The sequence below is a fragment of the Salmo trutta genome, chromosome 21 (assembly GCF_901001165.1).
Source record: "Salmo trutta chromosome 21, fSalTru1.1, whole genome shotgun sequence".
Lineage (NCBI taxonomy): Eukaryota > Metazoa > Chordata > Actinopteri > Salmoniformes > Salmonidae > Salmo > Salmo trutta.
Genome location: NC_042977.1, coordinates 26,457,470 through 26,481,114, shown reverse-complemented (window position 1 = coordinate 26,481,114; position 23,645 = coordinate 26,457,470). Strand labels below are relative to the sequence as shown.

Sequence of the window (23,645 nt, the reverse complement as noted above, 5' to 3'; positions counted from 1 at the left end):
GGCTTACTTTCATGATACAACAGAGGATGTATTTTATGCTATTCACATCCATTGCGTTTGACCTATTAAATTCCCGGACTGTCATGTGCCTACTGGCTTTTGCTTGGACCTCCGATTTGATCTCTTCAGAGTCCAATTTGACTGAAACTTGTGAATATGACAAACAGTTTAAGGTGACATTCTGTGAGGAAAGAAAGCAGCCATTTATTAAGATGACCAATACACACTTAACCACTCAGAAAAACAACAAGAAGCAGACAAAAGACCTACACAATTAAACACTATACGCACATATAAAAATAGGGAATTTGCTAAAAAAAATTGGTCCGGATAACAGGCTAACGAGAGTACCCAGTTTTGTAAAGTTAAGATACTATATGGTCACATAAAATCTCAGCATTTAATACCCTCTAAAACAGTCAGAAATCCAGTCTTAAACCTGCAACTGACACAGCCAATTTTACACATTGAAATGAAGAAAATAGGTTTTGTTGCCATGGTAAACAATCCATAAGCATAGAAATGCTTTATTTACAAACATTGTACCAATCTCATTAACACAGACAAAAACAAGTGTCAAATCTGATCCAAAACTCCTGTCAAGCAAATCATACTTAACTGTATTGTCTCATCACCACCACATTGAAATACTGACTTGATTTCACTAAAATGGTTTATGAATGACTGCCACTATGTTAAAGCTAAAGTGCAGACTGATATTCATGCATATGTAACAACCTGTTACTCTGTACAACAGGTGTAGCAAGAAATGTAGAGCAGAAATTACACATATCATGAGCACACAGTTACAATCTTGTAACTTCTAACTAAAAAGCAGAGACTGCCTTTTAGGGTTCTCCCAAATGAAACCAAATATTGGAGCTACATGATACAAATAGCTGGCTAGCTGGGATTTCATTAATAACTCCAGCCTGAGACAGGAGACCATCAAGCCAGGATAAGGCTATTCAGAGAAGCCTGAAAACACTCATCTGCTCCTCTGTGGCCAGTCAGACAGTGAACCGAAATGCATGAATCGGTATTTCCTGGCTTTGAACCCTGCTGCAGAAAGAGTAAATCACCCAGTCCAGTAGGAACTTTTCTTTCTTGCAGATAACCTCTCACCTACACACTGTAATACTAAACACATTAAAAAGGAAAATCCAAACTAATAAATAAAAACTACAAAAACTGATCCCAAAGTTCTTCTGCCTTGTCTCACGCTAATCACTCCTCTAAAGCGGAGCCTCCGTCATGTGTTCTAATGGGATTACCCCATGGAGCTGTACAGAGGCCTCTAAGGACTCTGCCTCCTCCTGGTCAAATGCTGTAGTAGTCCACCCAGGCCTAACAGGAACTCATCTACACCTAACAACAGGAACAGAATAACATGACATCTAGATTTAATTAACAAAATCCAGTTTAAGGTAATTTTGCCTTTTAATCTTTTTAGTAAAACCCACTCCTTTCTCCGGCTGTGCTTGCGAGCAGGGAGTGAAATAAGGCATGGTGAGAGGCGAGCGCTTGAGTCATGAATGTGAAGAGACATCAAAAGAGGCGGTGGAGGAGAGGCGCTACACAGCCAGAGGCTGTTCTCAGGTCAGGTGTTAACAGCGCCTACTCCTGGGAAGAGCTGCTGTGTGTGGCTGTACTGCTTCTGCCTGCTGCCTTGCGTTCATAGTTCACCAGTCTCTGTCCAACCAGGTACCTGGGAAAGAAGAAAAAGACAGTTTCAGAGAGAAATACAATGCCATGAAAGGATACTGCCTACAAAAGTGTAAAAATGCCAACAAGTATGTCTTCAGAGGCTTGGAGACATTATTTTGTACTGGCAACTATGGTGGTCCATTGTAATAATGAAGACTTTGTGATGACAGTCTGAGACATCCGGAAGACATTTTGTCAGGTCAGCATTGGCAATAAGAATAAGTCATAAGTGTGGTTGTGCTGAGCTTAATGTCATGGTGCTCACTTGTCATTCTTAATGTGTTCGTAAAGGCGCTTAAATTGACGGATTTGGAATGAGAGGATTCCCAGCAGCATGACGACCATGAGCAGGAACGGGTAGATTCTCCTCTGCACCAAATTCTGCATCTCCATGGTAACTCCTGCAGAGAAAGCAATCAGAGGATCATCCCTTTAATTTGCTCACTTATAACAGCGCTCTCTCGCTCTCACACACACACGTGAAATCACGAATTCCACTTTCACTAACTGATATTTTCCGTACCTGGGGAATACTGAGCTACGATGGGGACGATGCCAGCAGAGATGACATAGGGCACACAGAGAGACACCAGTAGCACACAGATAACCGGAGCAGCCAGCTTACGGATGATGAAATGGAGATCGATGTTGCGAATTCCATTAGCGTACACCTACAAGAGGAAACACAAGGAAGCCAAAATGATGCCAACACGTATTCAACATGAATCTGAGCTATATCATGAATGGCATTTTCAGAGTAATTAAGGTAATAATAATCATAGTAAAATGCAATCTTGTGGGACCGACCTGCTCGATCACTGTTTTCAGCCACCACTGGGGACCCATCAGAGTAATGGCGGCGATGATTTTGGCATGGAGCACTCCGAGAGCCCAGTCCTGAAACAAAGCACAAAACAGTAGTGTTGGCTGTAGCTGCCTCTTGTTCTGTTATCCAATTGAGGCAATCTAACGTTAGCATCATACATGTTTTAGGTGCAGTTTAAAATCTTAAGATGCCCATTTTCATCTAATGTACTACAATCCCATAACACTATATGGCCACTGGTGTTAGATGGGTGACCCTTACAGTACCTGCCAGGGGTAGAAGAGTGGTGTCTGGTCCAGCGGCACCCTGAGAGGGGCTACAATGACCATCTCAAACAGCAAGCCCAGCAGGAGAGGGATGGCGCCAGCCAGCAACACAGCTACGACCACTGTCTTCAGGATCTACAGTGCAGTACAAGGCAACACAGAGGGCTAGAAACACAGGCCTCTCAACACGCCTACAGTGGGTGTCATTTTCCTGAGCCATCTTGAATTTGTATTCTGGTTCAGCCTGTGTAGAGGACACTCATCACCCAGAGCCATGCATTCACAAAGGAGGTGAGCCCTTGCAAACTAACATAAAGCAGTGTAATAGAAAAAGCATAAACAATATGAACATACAGTACTTAAATCTCTCTGGGTCTTTACATGTCAATATATCTGTTTTAAACCATCTTCACACACTAGATTTTGTTGTATAAAAATCACATAATTCAGTACGAGGGGAAAAACAAAAATAGTTATGAAGACCAATTCACTCATGACAGATGTGGGCGGTGGGTGTTGCTTGTCATTACCGTGTTGCAGAGCATTACCATGAGGGTCCACTCCTGGACCTTGAGCAGAATGGCCCTCCTGCCCTGGGGCATCCAGGACAGCAGCACGGTGATGACCCTGATGGACAGCCAGCACACGTATAGGCCGCACGCTGCCGTGTACAGCTCGTGGATCTTAGCGCTGCCCGTCCAGAAGGACATCAGGTACCGGCCGGTGAATACTGTAGCAGGGGGCGGAGGGGTTGAGACAGGGAGAGAGGGTGACAGTAAGTGAAAGAGGAAGACAGTGGAGTGGATAGTGTAATTCAGTGAGTGACTGAGTGGGTTGTGTGGACTATACAGAAAACTCACCTGGCAACGTAAGGCACGCCAGACTGGCCACCAGCAGTGTCACACACATGAACACGATCAGGAGCACAATCTAGAAAAACAAGAATACACTACATTATCATGATCTGAGAAAGAAGACAAAGGTGGCTTAGAGGAAACAAGTGAAGAGTCTACTGCTGCAGGATGATAGTCATATCATTGTATTATAAACAGGAGAGAGTGATCGTCATCAGACCACTTGACTTTTTCCACATTGTTACGTTACGGTCTTATTCTAAAATGGATCCCCCCCCCCGTCAATTTACACACAATACCCTATCATGACAAAGGAAAAACATTTATATAAGTGCTCAGATCCTTCACTCAGTACTTTGTTGAAGAGCCTTTGCCAGCAATCACAGCCTTGAGTCTTCTTGGGTATGACGCTACAAGCTTGGCACACCTGTATTTGGAGAGTTTCTCCCATTGTTCTCTGCAGATCCTCTCAAGCTCTGTAAGCTTGGGTGGGGAGCGTTGCTGCACAGCTATTTTCAGGTGTCTCCAGAGATGTTCGATCGAGTTCAAGTCCGGGCTCTGGCTGGGCCCATCTTGGACATTCAGAGACTTGTTGTCTTGGCTGTGTGCTTAGGGTTGTTGTCCTGTTGGAATGTGAACCTTTGCCCCCAGTCTGAGATCATGAGTGCTCTGAAGCAGGTTTTCATCAAGGATATCTTTGTACAGCTTTCTCTCAATCCTGACTAGTCTCCCAGTCAAAAACATTCCCACAGCATGATGCTGCCACCACCATGCTTCACAGTAGGGATAATGCCAGGTTTCCTCCAGATGTGACGCTTGGCATTTAGGCCAAAGAGTTCAATCATGGTTTCCTCAGACCAGAAAAATCTTGTTTCTCATGGTCTGAGAGTCCTTTAGGTACCTTTTGGCAAACTCCAAGCAGGCTGTCTTGTGCCTTTTACTGAGGAGTTGCTTCTGTCTGGCCACTCTGCCATAAAGGCCTGATTGGTGGAGTGCTGTAGAGATGGTTGTCCTTCTGGAAGGTTCTCCCATCTCCACAGAGGACGTCTGTAGCTCTGTCAAAGTGACCATCGGGTTCTACCCAGATTGCTCAGTTTGGCTGGGCAGCAAAAGTCTTGGTGGTTACAAACTTCTTCCATATAAGAATGATGGAGGCCACTGTATTCTTGGGGACATTCAACGCTGCAAAAATGTTTTGGTACCCTTCCCCAGATCTGTGCCGACACAATCCTGTCTTGGAGCTCTATGGACAATCCCTTCGACCTCATGGCTTGTATTATGACATGCACTGTCAACTGTGGGACCTTATATAGACAGGTGTGTGCCTTTCCAAATCATGTCCAATCAATTGAATTTACCACAGGTGGACTCCAAGTTGTAGAAACATCTCAAGGATGATCAATGGAAACAGGATACCCCTGAGCTCAATTTCGAGTCTCATAGCAAAAGTCCTGAATACTTATGTAAACTAGGTATGTTTATTTTTTTATAAATTTGCAAACATTTCTAAAACCCTGTTTTTGCTTTGTCATTATGGGGTATTGTGTGTAGATTGATGAGGGAAAATCTATTTTAGAATAAGGCTTTAATGTAACAAAAAGGGGTCTGAATACTTTCCAAATGCACTGTATGATAAACAGGTGAGAGTGATAGTCATGTCTCACCCTAAAGGTGAACTTCATGGGCCGGTGGTAGGGCTGGACACCCACAGGACCTCCCTGCTGGAGGATAGCCTGGTGGGCAGCGTGCAGCCCCTCAGGGATGGCGTTGTTGTTATTCCTCCTCTGCTGGTTGTTATTGGCCTGCTGGTCCGCATCATCGTCATTCTCCTCCTGGTCACCCAACAGGTACGAGTGGAGGTCTCTGTGGCACAGACAGCACGGTTAACATGGGGTTTTCTGAGATGAGACCAAGGATGTGTGTCAGTCTATAATACCTAAATTCTGGGTTTTTACCTTGGTTTTATGGGAGAACGATAAGAGCCTGCATTTACAATATCACAGTAGAATAATGATTTCCAATGTAAATGATAAACCGCATACACACAGTCTACAGTGTGTTGGTATGTTGTTGTTTGTGTGTGACACTCACAGCAGGTATCCGGCAGTAACGGTCCAGGCTCTGACCAGGCCTTTGAGCCACTGGCGTGTGTGACCCTGTTCCAGCAGCGCAGGCAGAACCACCTGCAGCAGCAGCAGCTCCAGAGACAGCTCACTGACTGGAGCATCACTGGGAGATGGAGACCGTCAAAACATCATCCAGTCAACAGAGACATTACCATCACTCACAACAATACATTAGAGGGCTATTTGTTAGTTACTGAAGAGGCTTCTTTTTTTTTTATTACTAAAGAGGCAGCATTAATGCGGCCCATGGTTTGTCCTCCGGCAACTGCAAAACGGGAGTCTTGGGCCGTAACAGCTTTATTACATTACTCTGAGCCAGGGGCTTAAGTCAAGTCATTCTAGGCCCCTAGACGTACCTGTACAGCATAACATTGTATGGGAGGAAGGCTGGGAGGATGAGTTTGATCGTCCTTATGGGAAGCCACAACATTAGCAAAACTATGGAGCCAAACACCACCTGTGGAGAAAGACAGGAGAAACCCAGTGTTACTGGTTCTGTCCTGTCCAGACACCCACAGATATGGCATTTAACATCAGACAAGAAAAAAATTAGTTGCGATTTGCGACTCACCACCGATAAAATGAATCTTCTGAGATGTCTGTATATTGGCAGGTGAATCATTTCTTGAACAGGATTAAAATCAGGATCGTTCAGGTTTCTGAGAAACCATAAAACACCGGGTCTCAGCACCTAGATCGAAAATTTGAAACAGATCAGCCATGGGGAGATATATATAGAATAATTCTACAGCAGAAATATCAAGGCAAATGACAGCTATGAAGGTATGAGAGAATACCATCTCACCTCTCGCAGTAAGAGGATGAACGAGGCAAAGTAGAAGACGTAGACCATCCCTACAAGCCAGTGGAGGAACATGGTGGTGCCGGGAGCAGAGTCAAAACTCAGCTCTCTGTCCTTCAGAGAGGCATCAAACATCTCCTGCAACACAGAAAACAACTTGGTTTCTAAGTGATTTATCAATTATTATTTCGAAAGTACGAATCATTGAAGCAGAAGAACATGGTTGGCTTACCAGTGAGCAGATGTCGAGCCACCAGCCACAGATGAGAGGGAATACACCGATCTCCACGACTACCAGCAGGGATACCTGGTTAATCATAATATCAATAGTTATAATAACTGGTATTTATTTCATGGCAATAGAAGGCAGATTATTGGAATTTATACTGTAATCCCGATTGCTATGTAACAGTTCAGAACATACGGACGATAAACACAATATTCTATATGTATATACTTCTGAGTCCATAAGACACAAACTAGCCATATACCAGTCCAGCTTTGCATTCCCAATCACGGGAGAAATCATTCATCAATTTAGATACCTTGACAACAATGTAGCACACTCCTAAAAGGTGTCTGGATCTTTGAAATCTCACCAGCGCTGCCAATCCCTGGGATTTTCGTTAAGGAAGACACACGAATGCAAACAGTACAAAACAGGTAGTACATCATGTCTATTACAGACTGAAACTAGGCTATAACACTTGTGTGAGAGACACCAGAGGATACATGGCACAGTATTAATAGCATGGCCAGGAGGATGTAGCCCACGATGGTGGTGATGAGGCCTTCGAAATGGGAAGCCCGCACCTGCAACAGGAAATTACACAATCTTATTTCCTTCCTTCTGCGTTCCATGGAACGAGTCATTCAGATTCCAAAACAAACTTCACAAAATCAATTCATATAGATTTGAAATATAATCTATATGGTTATATGTGTGAGAGAAAATCAAAACATTTCATTTAAACTGGTAATTACATTTTCCTCAAAGCCAAGTCCCACAACTGTGAAATGACCAATATGATACGGGCAGAAAGCTGAAAAAAATTAACAATACAAGTCAGGTGTTCGAATATTTATCTTTATATTGTTTATTCATCAATTGCACATTCTCTTAACATGAGTTTAATGATCCATACCGAACACCAGAATGAAGAGTGTGTTTAGTGAGACCACCCAGAAGACATGCTCCTAAAAAAGAAAGAACACAAACTGAAGACTCTCAAAAGGGTGTGCTATTTCATCAAACATGGGAAAACTTCTAATGCGGTTTTCTCCCCTCCAAGAATGAGCTACTTACCAGGAAAACCAAGGAGCCATCAAGACCGAGCATCTGTGATTTAAAAAATTAAATAATGAACTCTAATTTTCATAGACACAATGACCAATGGGTATAACACAAATAGGCCTGAGGGAATTCTAAGCCAGACTCACCCTCTCCCATGTTAGCTCCTCTGCTGCCCGGTCCCATTCCAGGGCATTCCAATTCATGTCATCTACAAAGAGAAAAGCATCACCTCACTCACTAACACCAACTGTGGAACATACTTTGACAACAAACAGATAAACAGATATCGCCAACAGATTAAAGTCTATGACAAATTATCAAATATAGAGAATATGATGTTGAATACTGTTAAAAGCAAATGCAACATCCTTAATAAGCCTTTGAATAAGGCTGTATTAGCTTAGCATCTTGGACCTTTATAGCCCGAGTGCCAGTCTGTTTGTGCTATCAAACCAACTCCTGGTCACTGACAATGAGCAATGGTGTTGGCAAAAGCACAACATAACTGTGACCAGGCTAGAACCTTTCCATTGTGAGGTTTGTACCTTGTGCTCCATTGTTGGCATCCGCTACATCCTCAGCCCCAGCCTCGTCCTCCAGCTCCATGTCCTCTGCCGGGTCCATCTGGATATCGGGGACCTCAGCCGCTGGACCATTGTCCGCCGGGGGCTCAGCTGCAACAGGAGCAGGCTGGTTTTCAGCTACCCCCTGCCCAGGACCAGGGGCCTGCTAATAGGGAAAAGACATGGGACATGAAGGTGGGGTCAGGTAGCTCCAAAACATTAAAATAGGTGGTTAAGAAAGAGTGTATTGACTGCTTCAAAACACTCAACTTATCAAGTTGCACTAAATGAATGCTACCATTATTACATCATTATGTTAAAGAGTGACTTGACTTTACAGTGTGATTGTTGGCTACCTCATTAGGTTGTGGAGCTGGTGCATGTTGAGGCTGCTGTTGGTTCTGCTCCAGCCACTGGGGGGCGCCACCGTGAACAATCTGCTCCCGCAGCCACACCAGACTGATGAAGGCGCAGAGCGTACACGTCACCACGAAACAACCCTGCAAGCAGTCCGCCAGCAAGTTCTCTCTGTGGATGAAGGGACATGACAATTGTCTCACGATGATATCTGCTAAATGGCAAAACAACATTTGTTCATGTTTTTACAGAGGAATGTTTTGTACAGGTCTGGGAGAAGAAAAGGGAAAAACGTACGTAGAAAGCATATCTAATGGCAGGGTGAGGAGTGAGCTCACAGAGCCGGTAAACAGACACTTGTAGATGCGACCTGCGGGAATAAGACAGTCGGTCAACACACAGTTACAAAGGGCTAACAATGGATAGCTTACTGAACAACATGTACCACCAGACTGTTTTAGGACGTTTGTACTTACATGCTGTGAGAGGAACCACTCCCAGCCAAGCAAAAGCCACTAGTGTGTAGTGAAACCAGTATCTAATAGCTGTGCCTACACTCGTCAGCAACCCCGCAAATATGTCCTGGACAGGCAGCCGGGAAGGCATGTCTGGAGAATAGACTGGAAAAGAACAGAGGAAAGAAAGGATCAAATAGGCTACTTCATTTCCACGTCCTCAAATGCTCCTTTACTGGTCCTAATTGGGTCCATTCAGAACTAACAAGAGCTTGCATTGGATCAGATTAGAGGTTATCCTGAGATTTGTCAGTAGTTGCCTGGTCAGAAAACGGACCATTTTCTATTGGTATCATGACAGACTGTCTAAAGGACAAGGATAATCAATCTAATCATCTGAGAAAAACCACAATAAAATAATATTTTAAAAAACAAGATATTTACAATCTCAAAAAACACAAGAAGTATGCTAATCTCTTGCTAAATCACTCACTATGTGAATGAAAATGGCAGACAGACTCCAGTAAGAGAAACAGAGCAGGCTTCTGCATGCACATTAGCTTGAGCCACACATCCAGAGAAATGGATTAGTTTAAACAGGGCTCTGTCTGTCCCCTAGACCTTTACTGTATGATAATGACCCAGGGCAGCTCACAGCTTGCCTGGCTACCCAGACTCATTGTTTCCGCCAAAACGACACGCCTGCAAACATTTGTTTCTTCTCCACAATGAGTCTGGATTTGACTCCCTCCCAAAGCCAGAACACACATGGGTAAAGTTTTGAAAATTCTTTCTCGTCTTTGATACTCTTTGGTTAGACGATCCAATTACTGACTACTTTGTTTTGTACAACGCCCCTCATCACCACAAACGACTTAAACGATAGCAGATTCAGACTAGAGAACGACCGATAATCATCCGAGCCGATATAAGCTGCTGCTATGCTAGCAACCACACCGACTGAGCCATGAGCACTGCACAATGCTGAGGAATGTCTAGCTGAGACATTTTTAAAAAAATCATCAGCAGCAAGCTAGCTCATTCTCCAACAGAAAGGTGCAGTATTGAGAAATGGATAAATTGACAGAGTGACCACAATCGAACTCCTGTTGCAAATATTAGTTTAGTTAATTTACTAATAATAAGGGATTGTGTCAACGTGCCTGGACATGCATGCAATAAGCAAGCCATCTAAGCAGATAGCTATGCGACCTGTTAGCAAAGATTACGATAACTAACCCTTTTATCTGTGGTGTTAGCTAGATAAACATGGTCCTAAGATATCAGATAGGCGCTAATAGCCAACATAGCTAGCTAACATTAGCTATTTACTGGTGTCCTGATCTGACCAGCCGCAATCGTATCCATAAATTGACTGTTGATAGTCGGATTAGATGATTGTCATAAAAAGGGATAGAATGAAGTGTTTTAAAATACCTAAATAAAAAGGTTGGCAATAGGGTTAGCTAATTAAGAATATTTCTGCATGTTTATGGACCTTTTGAAACTATCGGCCAATTTGAGTCAAAAAGAACGTGCCTTGACGTTTCATATTTTTCCCTACTCTCGCTTTCCTTGTTTGATATGACATTTGCTACCAAGCCATAAATGTGCAACTAGCCATTGAGTTAGTTCTCATAGTAGCAGAAAACAGAACCAAGTGATATGAGCGATGGAGAGAGAGGAGATTTGAAAGGGAGCAGAGCTACACCTTCACTCTATCCAATCGTAGCAGTAGGATCAAGTTACAACCCGCCCATTTCTTGTTAAGATAGCTGAACTAGCCAATTGAGTTGTTTCGAATTTCACCCTAGCAGCTGAGATGTCTAGAAATGAGTCCTGACAGCTGGAAAAAATGTTATCCCTTTCACTGAAAAGAAAAAAATGCTAGTTTCATAAGCATCCGTGACCACAAATCATGATGTTACGTTGGATCCATTTGCATTGAAAATATGTTATTTTATATTCTCAAACTAACAGCAGTGCCTATATTATGTCCTTCCATACAGGCTTGACATGCTGGAGCAAATGTTGCTGATCAGTAGGCTAATATAGGTCCCAAATGGAAGCCAAACAGATTATGGTGCTAGAGATGAGACTCCACTGATCAGCCAAAACCAGCTCAATACATGCACACACTCATAATGCATACACCTGTATTGTGAGTGGGACCATCACATCTTAATTTATCCAGTTTATCAAGAGATTTACCATTCAAATACAAGTATTACCATTGTTGTTATGTAGATACATTTGGTAAAAACAAAGTCAAATGTATTGTTTAATTGAAAAATGGATGCATGAATGCATACATGACTGTCTCTGGGACATTTTGTCATCAACATTTTCTAATCTAATGATATTGAATATCGGCCATTTGCCTTCTTGAACCCCAAAAATTGGAATCAGCCCTAAAAAAAAATCTGCATTGGTAGTTCTCCAATACAGACTGAAGTATGTAACAATTGATAGAGCAGCGGAATAATTCAGTGAGAGTCTTCAGACAAGCTCGCAGCCTCACTCTAATGAGAAGTAAATACAGAATTGAATAGTATGTTAAAACAGAAGGCATATAGACAGAGAAAGAAATGTAATTACTTACTTGGTGTAAAAGCAAATCTGTGTTTGCATAACTCGCAGTATTCTTTTCTGCTGTGTTTTAGCCATTGTACCAAGCTGTGAAAACACATAGATGGATTATATAAGTGCAGTGTCACATGTGCAGCAATGCAAAATATAAATTGACAATGCCTAAGGTCAGTCCATCTAGCACAGGGAGAGATATAAACTCAGCAAAAAAAAGAAACACCCCTTTTTCAGGACCCTGTCTTTCAAAGATAATTTGTAAAAATCCAAATAACTTCACAGATATTCATTGTAAAGGGTTTAAACACCGTTTCCCATGCTTGTTCAATGAACCATAAACAATGAATGATCATGCACCTGTGGAACAGTCGTTAAGACAAGAACAGCTTACAGGCGGTAGGCAATTAAGGTCACAGTTATGAAAACTTAGGACACTAAAGAGGCCTTTCTACTGACTCTGAAAAACTCCAAAAGAAAGATGCCCAGGGTCCCTGCTCATTTGTTTGAACATGCCTTAGGCATGCTGCAAGGAGGCATGAGGACTGCAGATGTGGCCAGGGCAATAAATTGCAATGTCCGTACTGTGAGACGCCACTACAGGGAGACAAGTTGGACAGCTGATCGCCCTCGCAGTGGCAGACCACGTGTAACAACACCTGCACAGGATCGGTACATCCAAACATCACACCTGTGGGACAGGTACAGGATGGCAACAACAACTGCCTGAGTCACACCAGGAACGCACAATCCCTCCATCAGTGCTCAGACTATCCGCAATAGGATGAGAGAGGCTGGACTGAGGGCTTGTAAGCCTGTTGTAAGGCAGGTCCTCACCAGACATCACCGGCAACAAAGTCACCTATGGGCAGAAACCCACCGTTGCTGGACCAGACAGGACTGGCAAAAAGTGCTCTTCACTGACGAGTCGCATGACCCTCCAGCATGACAATGCCACCAGCCATACTGCTCGTTCTGTGCGTGATTTCCTGCAAGACAGGAATGTCAGTGTTCTGCCATGGCCAGCGAAGAGCCCGGATCTCAATCCCATTGAGCACGTCTGGGACCTGTTGTATCGGAGAATGAGGGCTAGGGCCATTCCCCCCAGAAATGTCTGGGAACTTGCAGGTGCCTTGGTGGAAGAGTGGGGTAACATCTCACAGCAAGAACTGGCAAATCTGGTGCAGTCCATGAGGAGGAGATGCACTGCAGTACTTAATGCAGCTGGTGGCCACACCAGATACTGTTACTTTTGATTTTGACCTCACCTTTGTTCAGGGACACATTATTCCATTTATTTTAGTCACATGTCTGTGGAACTTGTTCAGTTTATGTCTCAGTTATTGAATCTTGTTATGTTTATACAAATGTTAAGTTTGCTGAAAATAAACGTAGTTGACAGTGAGAGGACGTTTCTTTTTTTGCTGAGTTTTGTATCAGAGTGCATCTCTGGCTAAGTATTACTTTTCCTTAGTAACACTTGGCTCTGATCCCAATCTTGAATGTATCAAGCTCTGGATAGAACAGAGTCCGTCTCTAAAAAAATGCCACTGGCCCTGTGTTTGAATATACCTCCAACACCACATACCATTCTTGGTGGATGAATTTTATACTTCCTGTGCAAACACACGGGTGATATAGTGGCTTGTCCGGGGTTCCTTCAGACCGGCAGACCCGGCATATATCCCCTGCAGAAAACAAGAACACGAATCAGACAAAATCACAGAGAACCAACAAAGAAAAAGGCATGATGCTGATTTTGTATGCAGAAAATCAGACCGGCTTTGTTAGAGAAACCGTAATGTGCAACTTGCATGATAACAACCTTGCAGATATTTCAGTGATCTCAATACTCTTTATGTATGGGCTTTCATTCGTAAATAGTCTGGGGCTTTTGATTAACTTTACATTCAGCAATGAATCATGCACATGCTTTACTTGTCACTGACACCAATCAAGTGAGTGACAGTACTAATGTAATGGGTGGGTGGCACATACTGGGAGGGTTTGCAAACACACATTTCAATTCTATCATGTTGCTATTATGTTAGTTCGCTAGCTAGCTATGTTGATTGTATCATTGAGTACTACGCCACTATTCTATTGAATTGACATTTAACAACAACGTGTAGCAGTGAAGTTAGCGCACCACTAATGTTAACTAGCAGTCACGAATGTTGGTTAGCTATATCTCGGACCTAGTGGTGAGTGAGTGGATGTAGCTTAAGTTAGTTAGCTTACTAGCATGGCTAACTGACGTTAACGTTAGCTACTACACGCAGGTAGCAGAATCGACAGAAAGAAACAGTTATCGTTACATTTCCACAAAACAGATTCCTTGAGGGCCAATCAAATGTGTGTCACAACAGGAAGTTAACTGATACTGTAACGTAAATTTAACAATATGGGTTGACGAGCATGCTAGCTACCTTCCTCGGCGGTGTCCATCTTGAATGCTGACGCACACTGTCCTCTTTTACAGTCAGTACAACACGAAACACCGTCTGACTAGTTGGTGGAATGCCCAGCTGCCAGCTAAATAAAATAAACACAACATCTCAGAATGATGTTCGATTCGAACACCAACGATCCCCGGAATACAATGTAACCTGTCTATTTGATTCCCCGTTGTGACACAATGAAGCTATTTATTGGGCACACTTCATCATGGCACTACTACTGCTAGAAGGCTAGACTAGCTACGCTAAAAACAGAAGTGCACAGCAACTATTAGTATGCTTACGGTATTGAAATACGCCAAAACAGTATACTTTTATTCAAAAAATAAACATTCAACAAATACGTTCTGGACAGTTTAAATTCATATTAAGCCAAATTAAATAAATTGAGTTGGTAGTGACGAATGCACGAAGGGGAATTTGCATAAATTTTTATCACAATTATTTTGTATTATTTTAAATATAGGTACATCCAGTGGTGTAAAGTACTTAAGTAAAAATATACTGCTCAAAAAAATAAAGGGAACACTTAAACACATCCTAGAACTGAATGAAAGAAATAATCTTATTAAATACTTTTTTCTTTACATAGTTGAATGTGCTGACAACAAAATCACACAAAAAGAATCAATGGAAATCCAATTTATCAACCCATGGAGGTCTGGATTTGGAGTCACACTCAAAATTAAAGTGGAAAACCACACTACAGGCTGATCCAACTTTGATGTAATGTCCTTAAAACAAGTCAAAATGAGGCTCAGTAGTGTGTGTGGCCTCCACGTGCCTGTATGACCTCCCTACAACGCCTGGGCATGCTCCTGATGAGGTGGCGGATGGTCTCCTGAGGGATCTCCTCCCAGACCTGGACTAAAGCATCCGCCAACTCCTGGACAGTCTGTGGTGCAACGTGGCGTTGGTGGATGGAGCGAGACATGATGTCCCAGATGTGCTCAATTGGATTCAGGTCTGGGGAACGGGCAGGCCAGTCCATAGCATCAATGCCTTCCTCTTGCAGGAACTGCTGACACACTCCAGCCACATGAGGTCTAGCATTGTCTTGCATTAGGAGGAACCCAGGGCCAACCGCACCAGCATATGGTCTCACAATGGGTCTGAGGATCTCATCTCGGTACCTAATGGCAGTCAGGCTACCTCTGGCGAGCACATGGAGGGCTGTGCGGCCCCCCAAAGAAATGCCACCCCACACCATGACTGACCCACCGCCAAACCGGTCATGCTGGAGGATGTTGCAGGCAGCAGAACGTTCTCCATGGCGTCTCCAGACTCTGTCACGTCTGTCACGTGCTCAATGTGAACCTGCTTTCATCTGTGAAGAGCACAGGGCGCCAGTGGCAAATTTGCCAATCTTGGTGTTCTCTGGCAAATGCCAAACGGCCTGCACGGTGTTGGGCTGTAAGCACAACCCCCACCTGTGGATGTCGGGCCCTCATACCACCCTCATGGAGTCTGTTTCTGACCGTTTGAGCAGACACATGCACATTTGTGACCTGCTGGAGGTCATTTTGCAGGGCTCTGGCAGTGCTCCTCCTGCTCCTCCTTGCACAAAGGCGGAGGTAGCGGTCCTGCTGCTGGGTTGTTGCCCTCCTACGGCCTCCTCCACGTCTCCTGATGTACTGGCCTGTCTCCTGGTAGCGCCTCCATGCTCTGGACACTACGCTGACAGACACAGCAAACCTTCTTGCCACAGCTCGCATTGATGTGCCATCCTGGATGAGCTGCACTACCTGAGCCACTTGTGTGGGTTGTAGACTCCGTCTCATGTTACCACTAGAGTGAAAGCATCGCCAGCATTCAAAAGTGACCAAAACATCAGCCAGGAAGCATAGGAACTGAGAAGTGGTCTGTGGTCCCCACCTGCAGAACCACTCCTTTATTGGGGGTGTCTTGCTAATTGCCTATAATTTCCACCTGTTGTCTATTCCATTTGCACAACAGCATGTGAAATTTATTGTCAATCAGTGTTGCTTCCGAAGTGGACAGTTTGATTTCACAGAAGTGTGATTGACTTGAGTTACATTGTGTTGTTTAAGTGTTCCCTTTATTTTTTTGAGCAGTGTACTTTAAAGTACTACTTATGTCATTTTGGGGGATATCTGTACATTACTAGTTATATTTTTGACTACTTTTACATTACTACATTCCTAAAGAAAATAATGTATTTTTTACTCCATACATTTTCCCTGATACCCAAAAGTACTCATTACATTTCGAATGGGGTTGCAGGTAGCTTAGCGGTTAAGTGCGGTGGGCCAGTAACTGAAAAGTCGCTGGTTTGAGTTCCTGAAACAAATAGGAGAAAAATCTGTCAATGTGCCCTTGAGTAAGGCACTTAACCCTAGTTGCTCTGGATAAGAGTGTCTGCTAAATGACTAAAATGTAAATGAATGCTTAGCAGGAGAGGAAAATGGTCCAATTCACACACTTATCAAGAGAACATTCCTGGTCATCCTTACTGCCTCTGATCTAGCGGACTCACTAAACACGTTTTTTTTGTCAATTATGTCTGGTTTGCTTAATATAAATAATTACAAAGTATTTATACTTTTGATACTTAAGTATATTTTTGCAATTACATTTACTTTTAATACTTAAGTATATTTAAAACCAAATACTTTTAGACTTTTACTCAAGTAGTATTTTACTGGATGACTCATTTTTACTTGAGTAATTTTCTATCAAGGCATCTTTACTTTTACTCAAGTATGACAATTGGGTACTTTTTCCACCACTGGGTACATCATTTACAAAACATTTACCGATTAAATAGCAATGACTGACTTTCAAACATTTGATTTGATAACATCCTGGGAAGGTTTTTCAAAATCGATAATAACAAAATCCCTGAGGCATCCAGGGATGCACTCGTCATTATGAGGTGATAGTGCCACCAGTGCCCGGGGTCTGCTGTGGTGTTTGTGGAGTTACAATATGTCCCTGATGTGTGGTGTTTGTGGAGTTACAATATGTCCCTGATGTGTTCCTCTTTCTGTTTTGAACGACTGCATCATATACCCACACAGTGCCTATTCCTTCTCCAGTGGTGCCATCAGGTGCCCGGGTGGGAAAGAAGAAACAGCAGGCCACCACTTTAGCTGTGCTCTGTAGTTCTGCCTGCAATTTGACCTCCAATTGAGCCATCTGTGAAGTCATACAATCAAACATCATATTGAGGGTCATATTGTTGATGCAGTGCCATGCATGGTGGCATTTACAAAATAACAAACCACCATTATTGTTATCAAGACTGGCAAAGAATTAACAGTTCAAATCTCACCATCTGAGGTACTCCAAATATGACAACATTCGAGTAGGCCTACTGAGCAAAACTGACCTGAAATGGGAACCAGGGCATAACCATAAATGAAAGACCAAACAGTTGTTCCCTGTATTGGGTATTAGCTACATATTCTTAAAAACAAGAAAATAGTGTTGTCTGGTTTGCTTAATATAAAGAATTTGAAATGATTTATACTTTTACTTTTGATACTTAAGAATAGTTTTGCAATTACATTTACCTTTAATTCTTAAGTATATTTAAAACCAAATACTTTTAGACTTTTACTCAAGTAGTATTATACTAGGTGACTTTCACTTTTACTGGAGTAATTTTCTATTAAGGTATCTTTACTTTTACTCAAGTATGACAATTGGGTACTTTTTCCACCACTGGGTACATCATTTACAAAACAATTGCATGTTAGCTAGACGGCAGATCCGACCCTCTTGCTTACAGCTAGGGTCGGACAGACTTCCTATGTAGATTGAGACACGGTGTAGCTGGCGAGAGATATGGCTCGGAAAATGTATCTCGATCCAGGGTTGAGAAATGCGTTGTCCTCCGAATTGTCCCATAATCCCAACTGTTACACCAAGAAGATTGAACCACTGCTAGTTTCATCTTCTTGGTGTAACAGTTGGAATAATGTGACAATTTGGAGTACAACAGAATTCTTATCTCCGGATTGAGGTACGTTTTCTGAGCCATATATCATGCCGGCTCTGTTGTGTCTTAAAGGGATACCACGGGATTTTAGCAATGAAGCCATTTATCTACTTCCCCAACGTCAGATGAACTCATGGATAACATTTTTATGGCCATGTCTAGATTTGAAAGTTCATGCAGCTTTAGTATTCTGATCATAGAATTCTGATCTTGAAATTCTGAACACGTCACGCCTCTACACCTACATTTAAATGTGTCTACCGTGTTCACAGTGTGTCCAGGTTCCTTTTTCCCGCGCTATATTCAAATGCCAGTAAGTACTCTACAAATGGTGGAATAGGCTAAATATGATAACCCAACAAGAACGGAAAGCAGTACTAACTACTGTAGCTAACTAGCCAGCTAACCTCTGTAGCTAGCCACCAAACTAGCAAGCAACGCTTAAGGTATAGCTGACTAGCATTTATGAGGCCAGCAAACACATTCCTCACACGCTAGGAGCACATTTTCTCCAACGGTATAAAGGTACCTCTCGGTTCCAAAACACACATTTTCTGGAGACTTGTGGGAAGAGGGCTGATGACATCACCCACTGTTTCTGCTTTTGGTAGCCTGATTGCATCCAGACTGAGGAGAAATTTGCACACAATGCATCCATAACCACCTCCTGAAGTGGTCAACCAGATCTGAACACAATCAGACCACAAAGCAACTTTTGTGCGTCTAGACCGTCTTTTCAATGCGTTCTTCGTATTCTGATAGCAGTGTCAAGTGTAGACACGACCTATATCTCTGCATCCAGTATGAAGGAATGCTATCAGTTACCATAGACTTCCAGTCATTGCGCTAACAGTAGTTTGCAATTGCGCTAATGCAAGTTAGCAACTTCCTTAAAATTGCACGCAGAGACCTAAAAACTATATCCACTAGGTCATCTTGCCAAAATCCCGAAGTATCCCTTTAATCTAGACAGGAAGCCTGTCGGACCCTAGTGCAGCTGTAAGCAAGTGGGTCGGATCTGCTGGCTACATGCTAGCTAACCCTTAACCCCTAACCTAGCTAACGTTAGCCTCCTAGCTAATGTTAGCCACGACACATTGGAATTCGTGAAGATAAGTATTTAACATTTGTTACATTTTGTGCGAATTGCAATTCGTAACATATCATATGAATTGCAATTAGAAACATATCATACGAAATGTATGATGGACATCCACAAATTAATACATACCTTTTTCCATATTTTGTTACGTTACAGCCTTATTCTAAAATGGATATAATATTTTTTTTTCACATCAATCTATGCAGAATATCATATAATGACAAAGCAAAAACAGTTTAAGAAATTGAAAACTGAAATACCTTATTTATATAAGTATTCAGACCGTTCGCTATGAGACTCGAAATTGAGCTCAGGTGCATCCGGTTTCCATTGATTATCCTTGAGATGTTTCTACAACATGATTGGAGTCCACCTGTGGTAAATTCAATAGATTGGACATGATTTGGAAAGGCACACAACTGTCTATATAAGGTCCCACAGTTGATGGTGCATATCAGAGCAACAATCAAGCTATGAGGTCAAAGGAATTGTCTGTAGAGCGCCGAGACAGGATTGTGTCGATGTTTTGGAAGGGTACCAAAACATTTCTGCAGCATTGAAGCTCCCCAAGACCAAAGTGGCTTCCAACATTCTTAATTGGAAGAAGTTTGCAACCACCAAGACTCTTCCTAGAGCTGGCTGCCCGGCCAAACTGAGCAATTGGGGGAGAAGGGCCTTGGTCAGGGAGGTGACCAAGAACCCGATGGTCACTCTGACAGAGTTTCAGAGGTCCTCTGTGGAGGTGGAAGAACCTTCCAGAAGGACAACCATTTCTGTAGCAGGCCTTTATGGTAGAGTGGCCAGACGGACGCCACTCCTCAGTAAAAGGCACATGACAGCCCGCTTGGAGTTTTCCAAAAGGCATCTAAAGGACTCTCAGACCATGAGAAACAAGATTCTCTGATGAAACCAGGATTTAACTCTTTGGCCTGAATGCCAAGCGTCACATCTGGTGGAAACCTGGCACCATCCCTACGGTGAAGCATGGTGGTGGCAGCATCATGCTGTGGGGAAGTTTTTCAGTGGCCGGGACTGGGAGACTAGTCAGGATCAAGGGAAAGATGTACAGAGAGATCCTTCATGAAAACCTGCTCCAGAGCGCTCAGGACCTCAGACTGGGGCGAAGGTTCACAACGACCCTAAGCACACAGCCAAGACAATGTAGGAGTGTCTTCAGGACAAGTCTCTGAATGTCCTTGAGTGGCCCAGCCAGAGCCCCGACTTGAACACGATTGAACATGTCTGGAGAGACCTCAAAATGGCTGTGCAGCGACGCTCCCCATCCAACCTGACAGAGCTTGAGAGGATCTGCAGAGAAGAATGAGAGAAACTCCCCAAATACAGGTGTGCCAAGCTTGTAGCGTCATACCCAAGAAGACTCAAGGCTGTGATCGCTGCCAAAGGTGCTTCAACAAGGTACTGAGTAAAGAGTCTGAATACTTATGTAAATGTGATATTTAAGTTTTTTATTTTAAAATTTGCAACAACAAAAAAACACAACTATTTAATCTGTTTTAGAATAAGGTTATAATGTAACAAAATGTGGAAAAGGTCAAAGGTGTCTGAATACTTTCCGAATGCACTGGACATATTTTTTGTTCTGCTTGGACTCACACAAGTAATATCATGGCATATCATTGTGGTTTGTGAATATTTCTTTGATGTCCCCTTGATCTTAATTAATGTATTTTGTGAAAATGTAGTGTTTTAATTTATCCATATTGCCCCTTGTATATGTTTCTTGTACACAGTCAATCTAAATGTGTTTGCACCTGTTATGATTTAATGTTTAGCTTTTTGTTGCATGGTGTTGTGTGTATTAATTTCAGTTATCATATACTGTTCTCCCTGTATCTTGTATCATCTGCAAATACTTCTGTTTTGTTATTAAACTAACAAATGTATTCTCTAATTTTAAATCAACATTATATTATTAAAAGCTTGGTTTTGTAACATATGGCGCTTGTAAAAGGGTTGTATGTTGACCAAATGTTTGAAAAGGAAAAAGCAAGTCGATTGAGTTGAATTAGGAACTAAGGAAACTGCATTTTGTATCAAGTCAGACAAACGATCTGCAGCACACCTTGGTGCAGAACAAGGTTTCACTTGTAATACAGTATTTTTTACTTTCAAATGTCATGTCAGTTCGCTATTTTCTAATTTAGCTACATTCCCCGTGTTTAAGTGTACTTTTAGAGTATAGTCTCTTAATTTCTACGTTCTTGATGTAGCTATCAAGACATGTCCTTGAATGAGTAGCTGCTGTGGGAGGATTAGTTTCCAGCAGCTCGCAGTCGTCAACCATCATTGATCCAAAGCAGCGAGTCATGACACAACACAATCTACTGGAAACAGAGGCGATATAATTTAACGTTAATGCTAAAGACAGCAGCTTCAAAAAAAGTTTAGAAATGATCGCAACTGGGATTGTTGGGGGTCATTGCTTGCGCTCTACGTTGTTGCAGGACCATTTGTTGCACCTGCTTTGAGAAGGGTGTGCCTACCTTATGTCCCCACAACCACAGCGCAGCACAGGTGGAAAATGTCATGAGAGTGCTGCAGGCGAGATCTAGATCCCTTGTGGACATCGAAGTGGGAATGGAAGAATTGTAAGACCAGCCATTGTCTGAATGTATGCTTGTGAAGTTAGATCCTTCGGTTTGTGCAGTTGAATGTGCAGTCTAACTTCAATTTGCAGAGGCTGCACACTCAACCTGGACTCAGGCGTAGACGTAACATAGTAAACGTCAATCTGTCCCCTCCATTTAGTAAGATACAGTGCATTTGGAAAGTATTCAGACCCCTTCACTTTTCCACATTGTTATGTTACAGCCTTATTCTAAAATTGATTAAATTGTTTTTTCCCCCCTCATCAATCTACACACAATACCCCCTAATGACAAAGCAAAAACAGACTTTTAGACATTTTTGCAAATTTACACCAATTAAGAAACGGAAATATCACATTTACATAAGTATTCAGACACTTTACTCAGTACTTTGTTGAAGCATATTTGGCAGGAGTTACAGCCTCGGGTCTACAAGCTTGGCAACACTTGTTTTTGGGGAGTTTCTCCCATTATTCTCTGCAGATCCACTCAAGCTTTGTCAGATTGGATGGGGAGTGTTACTGCACAGCTATTTTCAGGTCTCTCCAGAGATGTTCTATCAGGTTCAAGTCCAGGCTCTGACTGGGCCACTTAAGGACATTCAGAAACTTGTCCCGAAGCCAATCCTGCATTGTCTTGGTTGTGTGCTTAGGGCCGTTGTCCTGTTGGAAGGTGAACCTTCACCCCAGTCTGAAGCAGGTTTTCATCAAGGATCTCTCTGTACTTTGCACCACTCTTTCCCTCGATCCTGACTAGTCTCCCAGTCCATGCTGCTGAAAAACATCCCCACAGCATGATGCTGCCACCACAATACTTTACCGTAGGTATGGTATTGGCCAGGTATTGACCAGATAATCTTGTTTCATACTAACCGCACTATTTGTGATGTAAATTGAGTATATAGTATGCATATTGGTCATGGTATGGATATAGTTAATATGCCAAAAGTTTCTGGAAGTTGTACTAAATTCACCAAAATCTGAAGTATACAAGTAGTGGACACTATTTCTGTACAAGTCTGCAAAAAAAAGCTGAATTAAATTGTTGCCAGCAGCACACTTACAATGTATTTTCAAACATTTCTAAAATCTACAGGTGTGTAGATTGATAAGGAAAACAATTAATTTAATACATTTTAGACATGGTGACAAATTCTCTAAAATGACGTAGTATGCTAGAGAAATTACCATTAACTTCTCTGACAACAGCTCTGGTGGACATTCCTACAGTCAGCATGCCAACTGCACACTCCCTAAACATTTGTGGCATTGTGTTGTGTGACAAAACTGCACATTTTAGAGTGGCTTTTTATTGTCCCCAGTACAAGGTGCACCTTTGTAATGATCATGCTGTTTAATCAGCTTCTTGATATTCCACACCTGTCAGTTGGATAGATTATCTTGACAAAGAAGAAATGCTCACTAACAGGGATGAAAACAAATTTGTGCACAAAATTTTAGAATTTTTTTTTCTTTATGTATGTATGGAACATTTCTGGGATCTTTTATTTCAGCTCATGAAACATGGGAACAACACTTTACATGTTGCATTTATATTTTTGCTCAGTATATTTAAAAAAAAATAGAAGAGGCAAAGAGAAACAGATCATTTTTGTGGTTGTACAAATTTATATTAGTATATGTTTTGTCATGCTTTTTAAAGTGCCAGGTTGTCGTGA

The 23,645-nt window shown here is 42.3% G+C and overlaps 1 protein-coding gene across 4 annotated transcripts; it reads right to left on the bottom strand.

Annotated features, from left to right (window-relative positions):
• Positions 1-184: 184 nt before the first annotated feature.
• On the bottom strand, positions 185-14,542 carry LOC115157058 (E3 ubiquitin-protein ligase MARCH6). 4 transcript variants are annotated; one of them, XM_029704946.1, is made up of 26 exons: positions 14,263-14,542; positions 13,422-13,521; positions 11,853-11,926; positions 9,272-9,415; positions 9,093-9,165; positions 8,795-8,966; positions 8,421-8,604; positions 8,022-8,083; positions 7,888-7,920; positions 7,727-7,778; positions 7,566-7,624; positions 7,314-7,394; positions 7,127-7,195; positions 6,814-6,888; positions 6,585-6,719; positions 6,351-6,470; positions 6,136-6,236; positions 5,745-5,882; positions 5,318-5,516; positions 3,660-3,729; positions 3,330-3,529; positions 2,800-2,934; positions 2,515-2,604; positions 2,231-2,378; positions 1,973-2,108; positions 185-1,708 (listed from the first exon to the last, which is right to left on the bottom strand). In XM_029704946.1, the coding sequence occupies exons 1-26, from the start codon at positions 14,279-14,281 to the stop codon at positions 1,618-1,620; spliced, it is 2,760 nt and encodes a 919-aa protein (XP_029560806.1). In that variant the 5' UTR covers positions 14,282-14,542; the 3' UTR covers positions 185-1,617. The 4 variants fall into 4 exon arrangements, with proteins under 4 accessions (XP_029560806.1, XP_029560809.1, XP_029560808.1 ...); XM_029704949.1 differs by having other exon boundaries at positions 3,348-3,529; XM_029704948.1 differs by having other exon boundaries at positions 8,421-8,601.
• Positions 14,543-23,645: the final 9,103 nt, after the last annotated feature.

Bases quoted from the DNA above. Each gene is read 5' to 3' on its own strand.
- LOC115157058 (XM_029704946.1), bottom strand. The intron at 9,166-9,271 runs GTAAGTACAAAC...TTATTCCCGCAG, and splicing joins AGTGGTTCCTCTCACAGCAT to GTCGCATCTACAAGTGTCTG. The intron at 7,779-7,887 runs GTAAGTAGCTCA...TTTCTTTTTTAG, and splicing joins ATGGCTCCTTGGTTTTCCTG to GAGCATGTCTTCTGGGTGGT.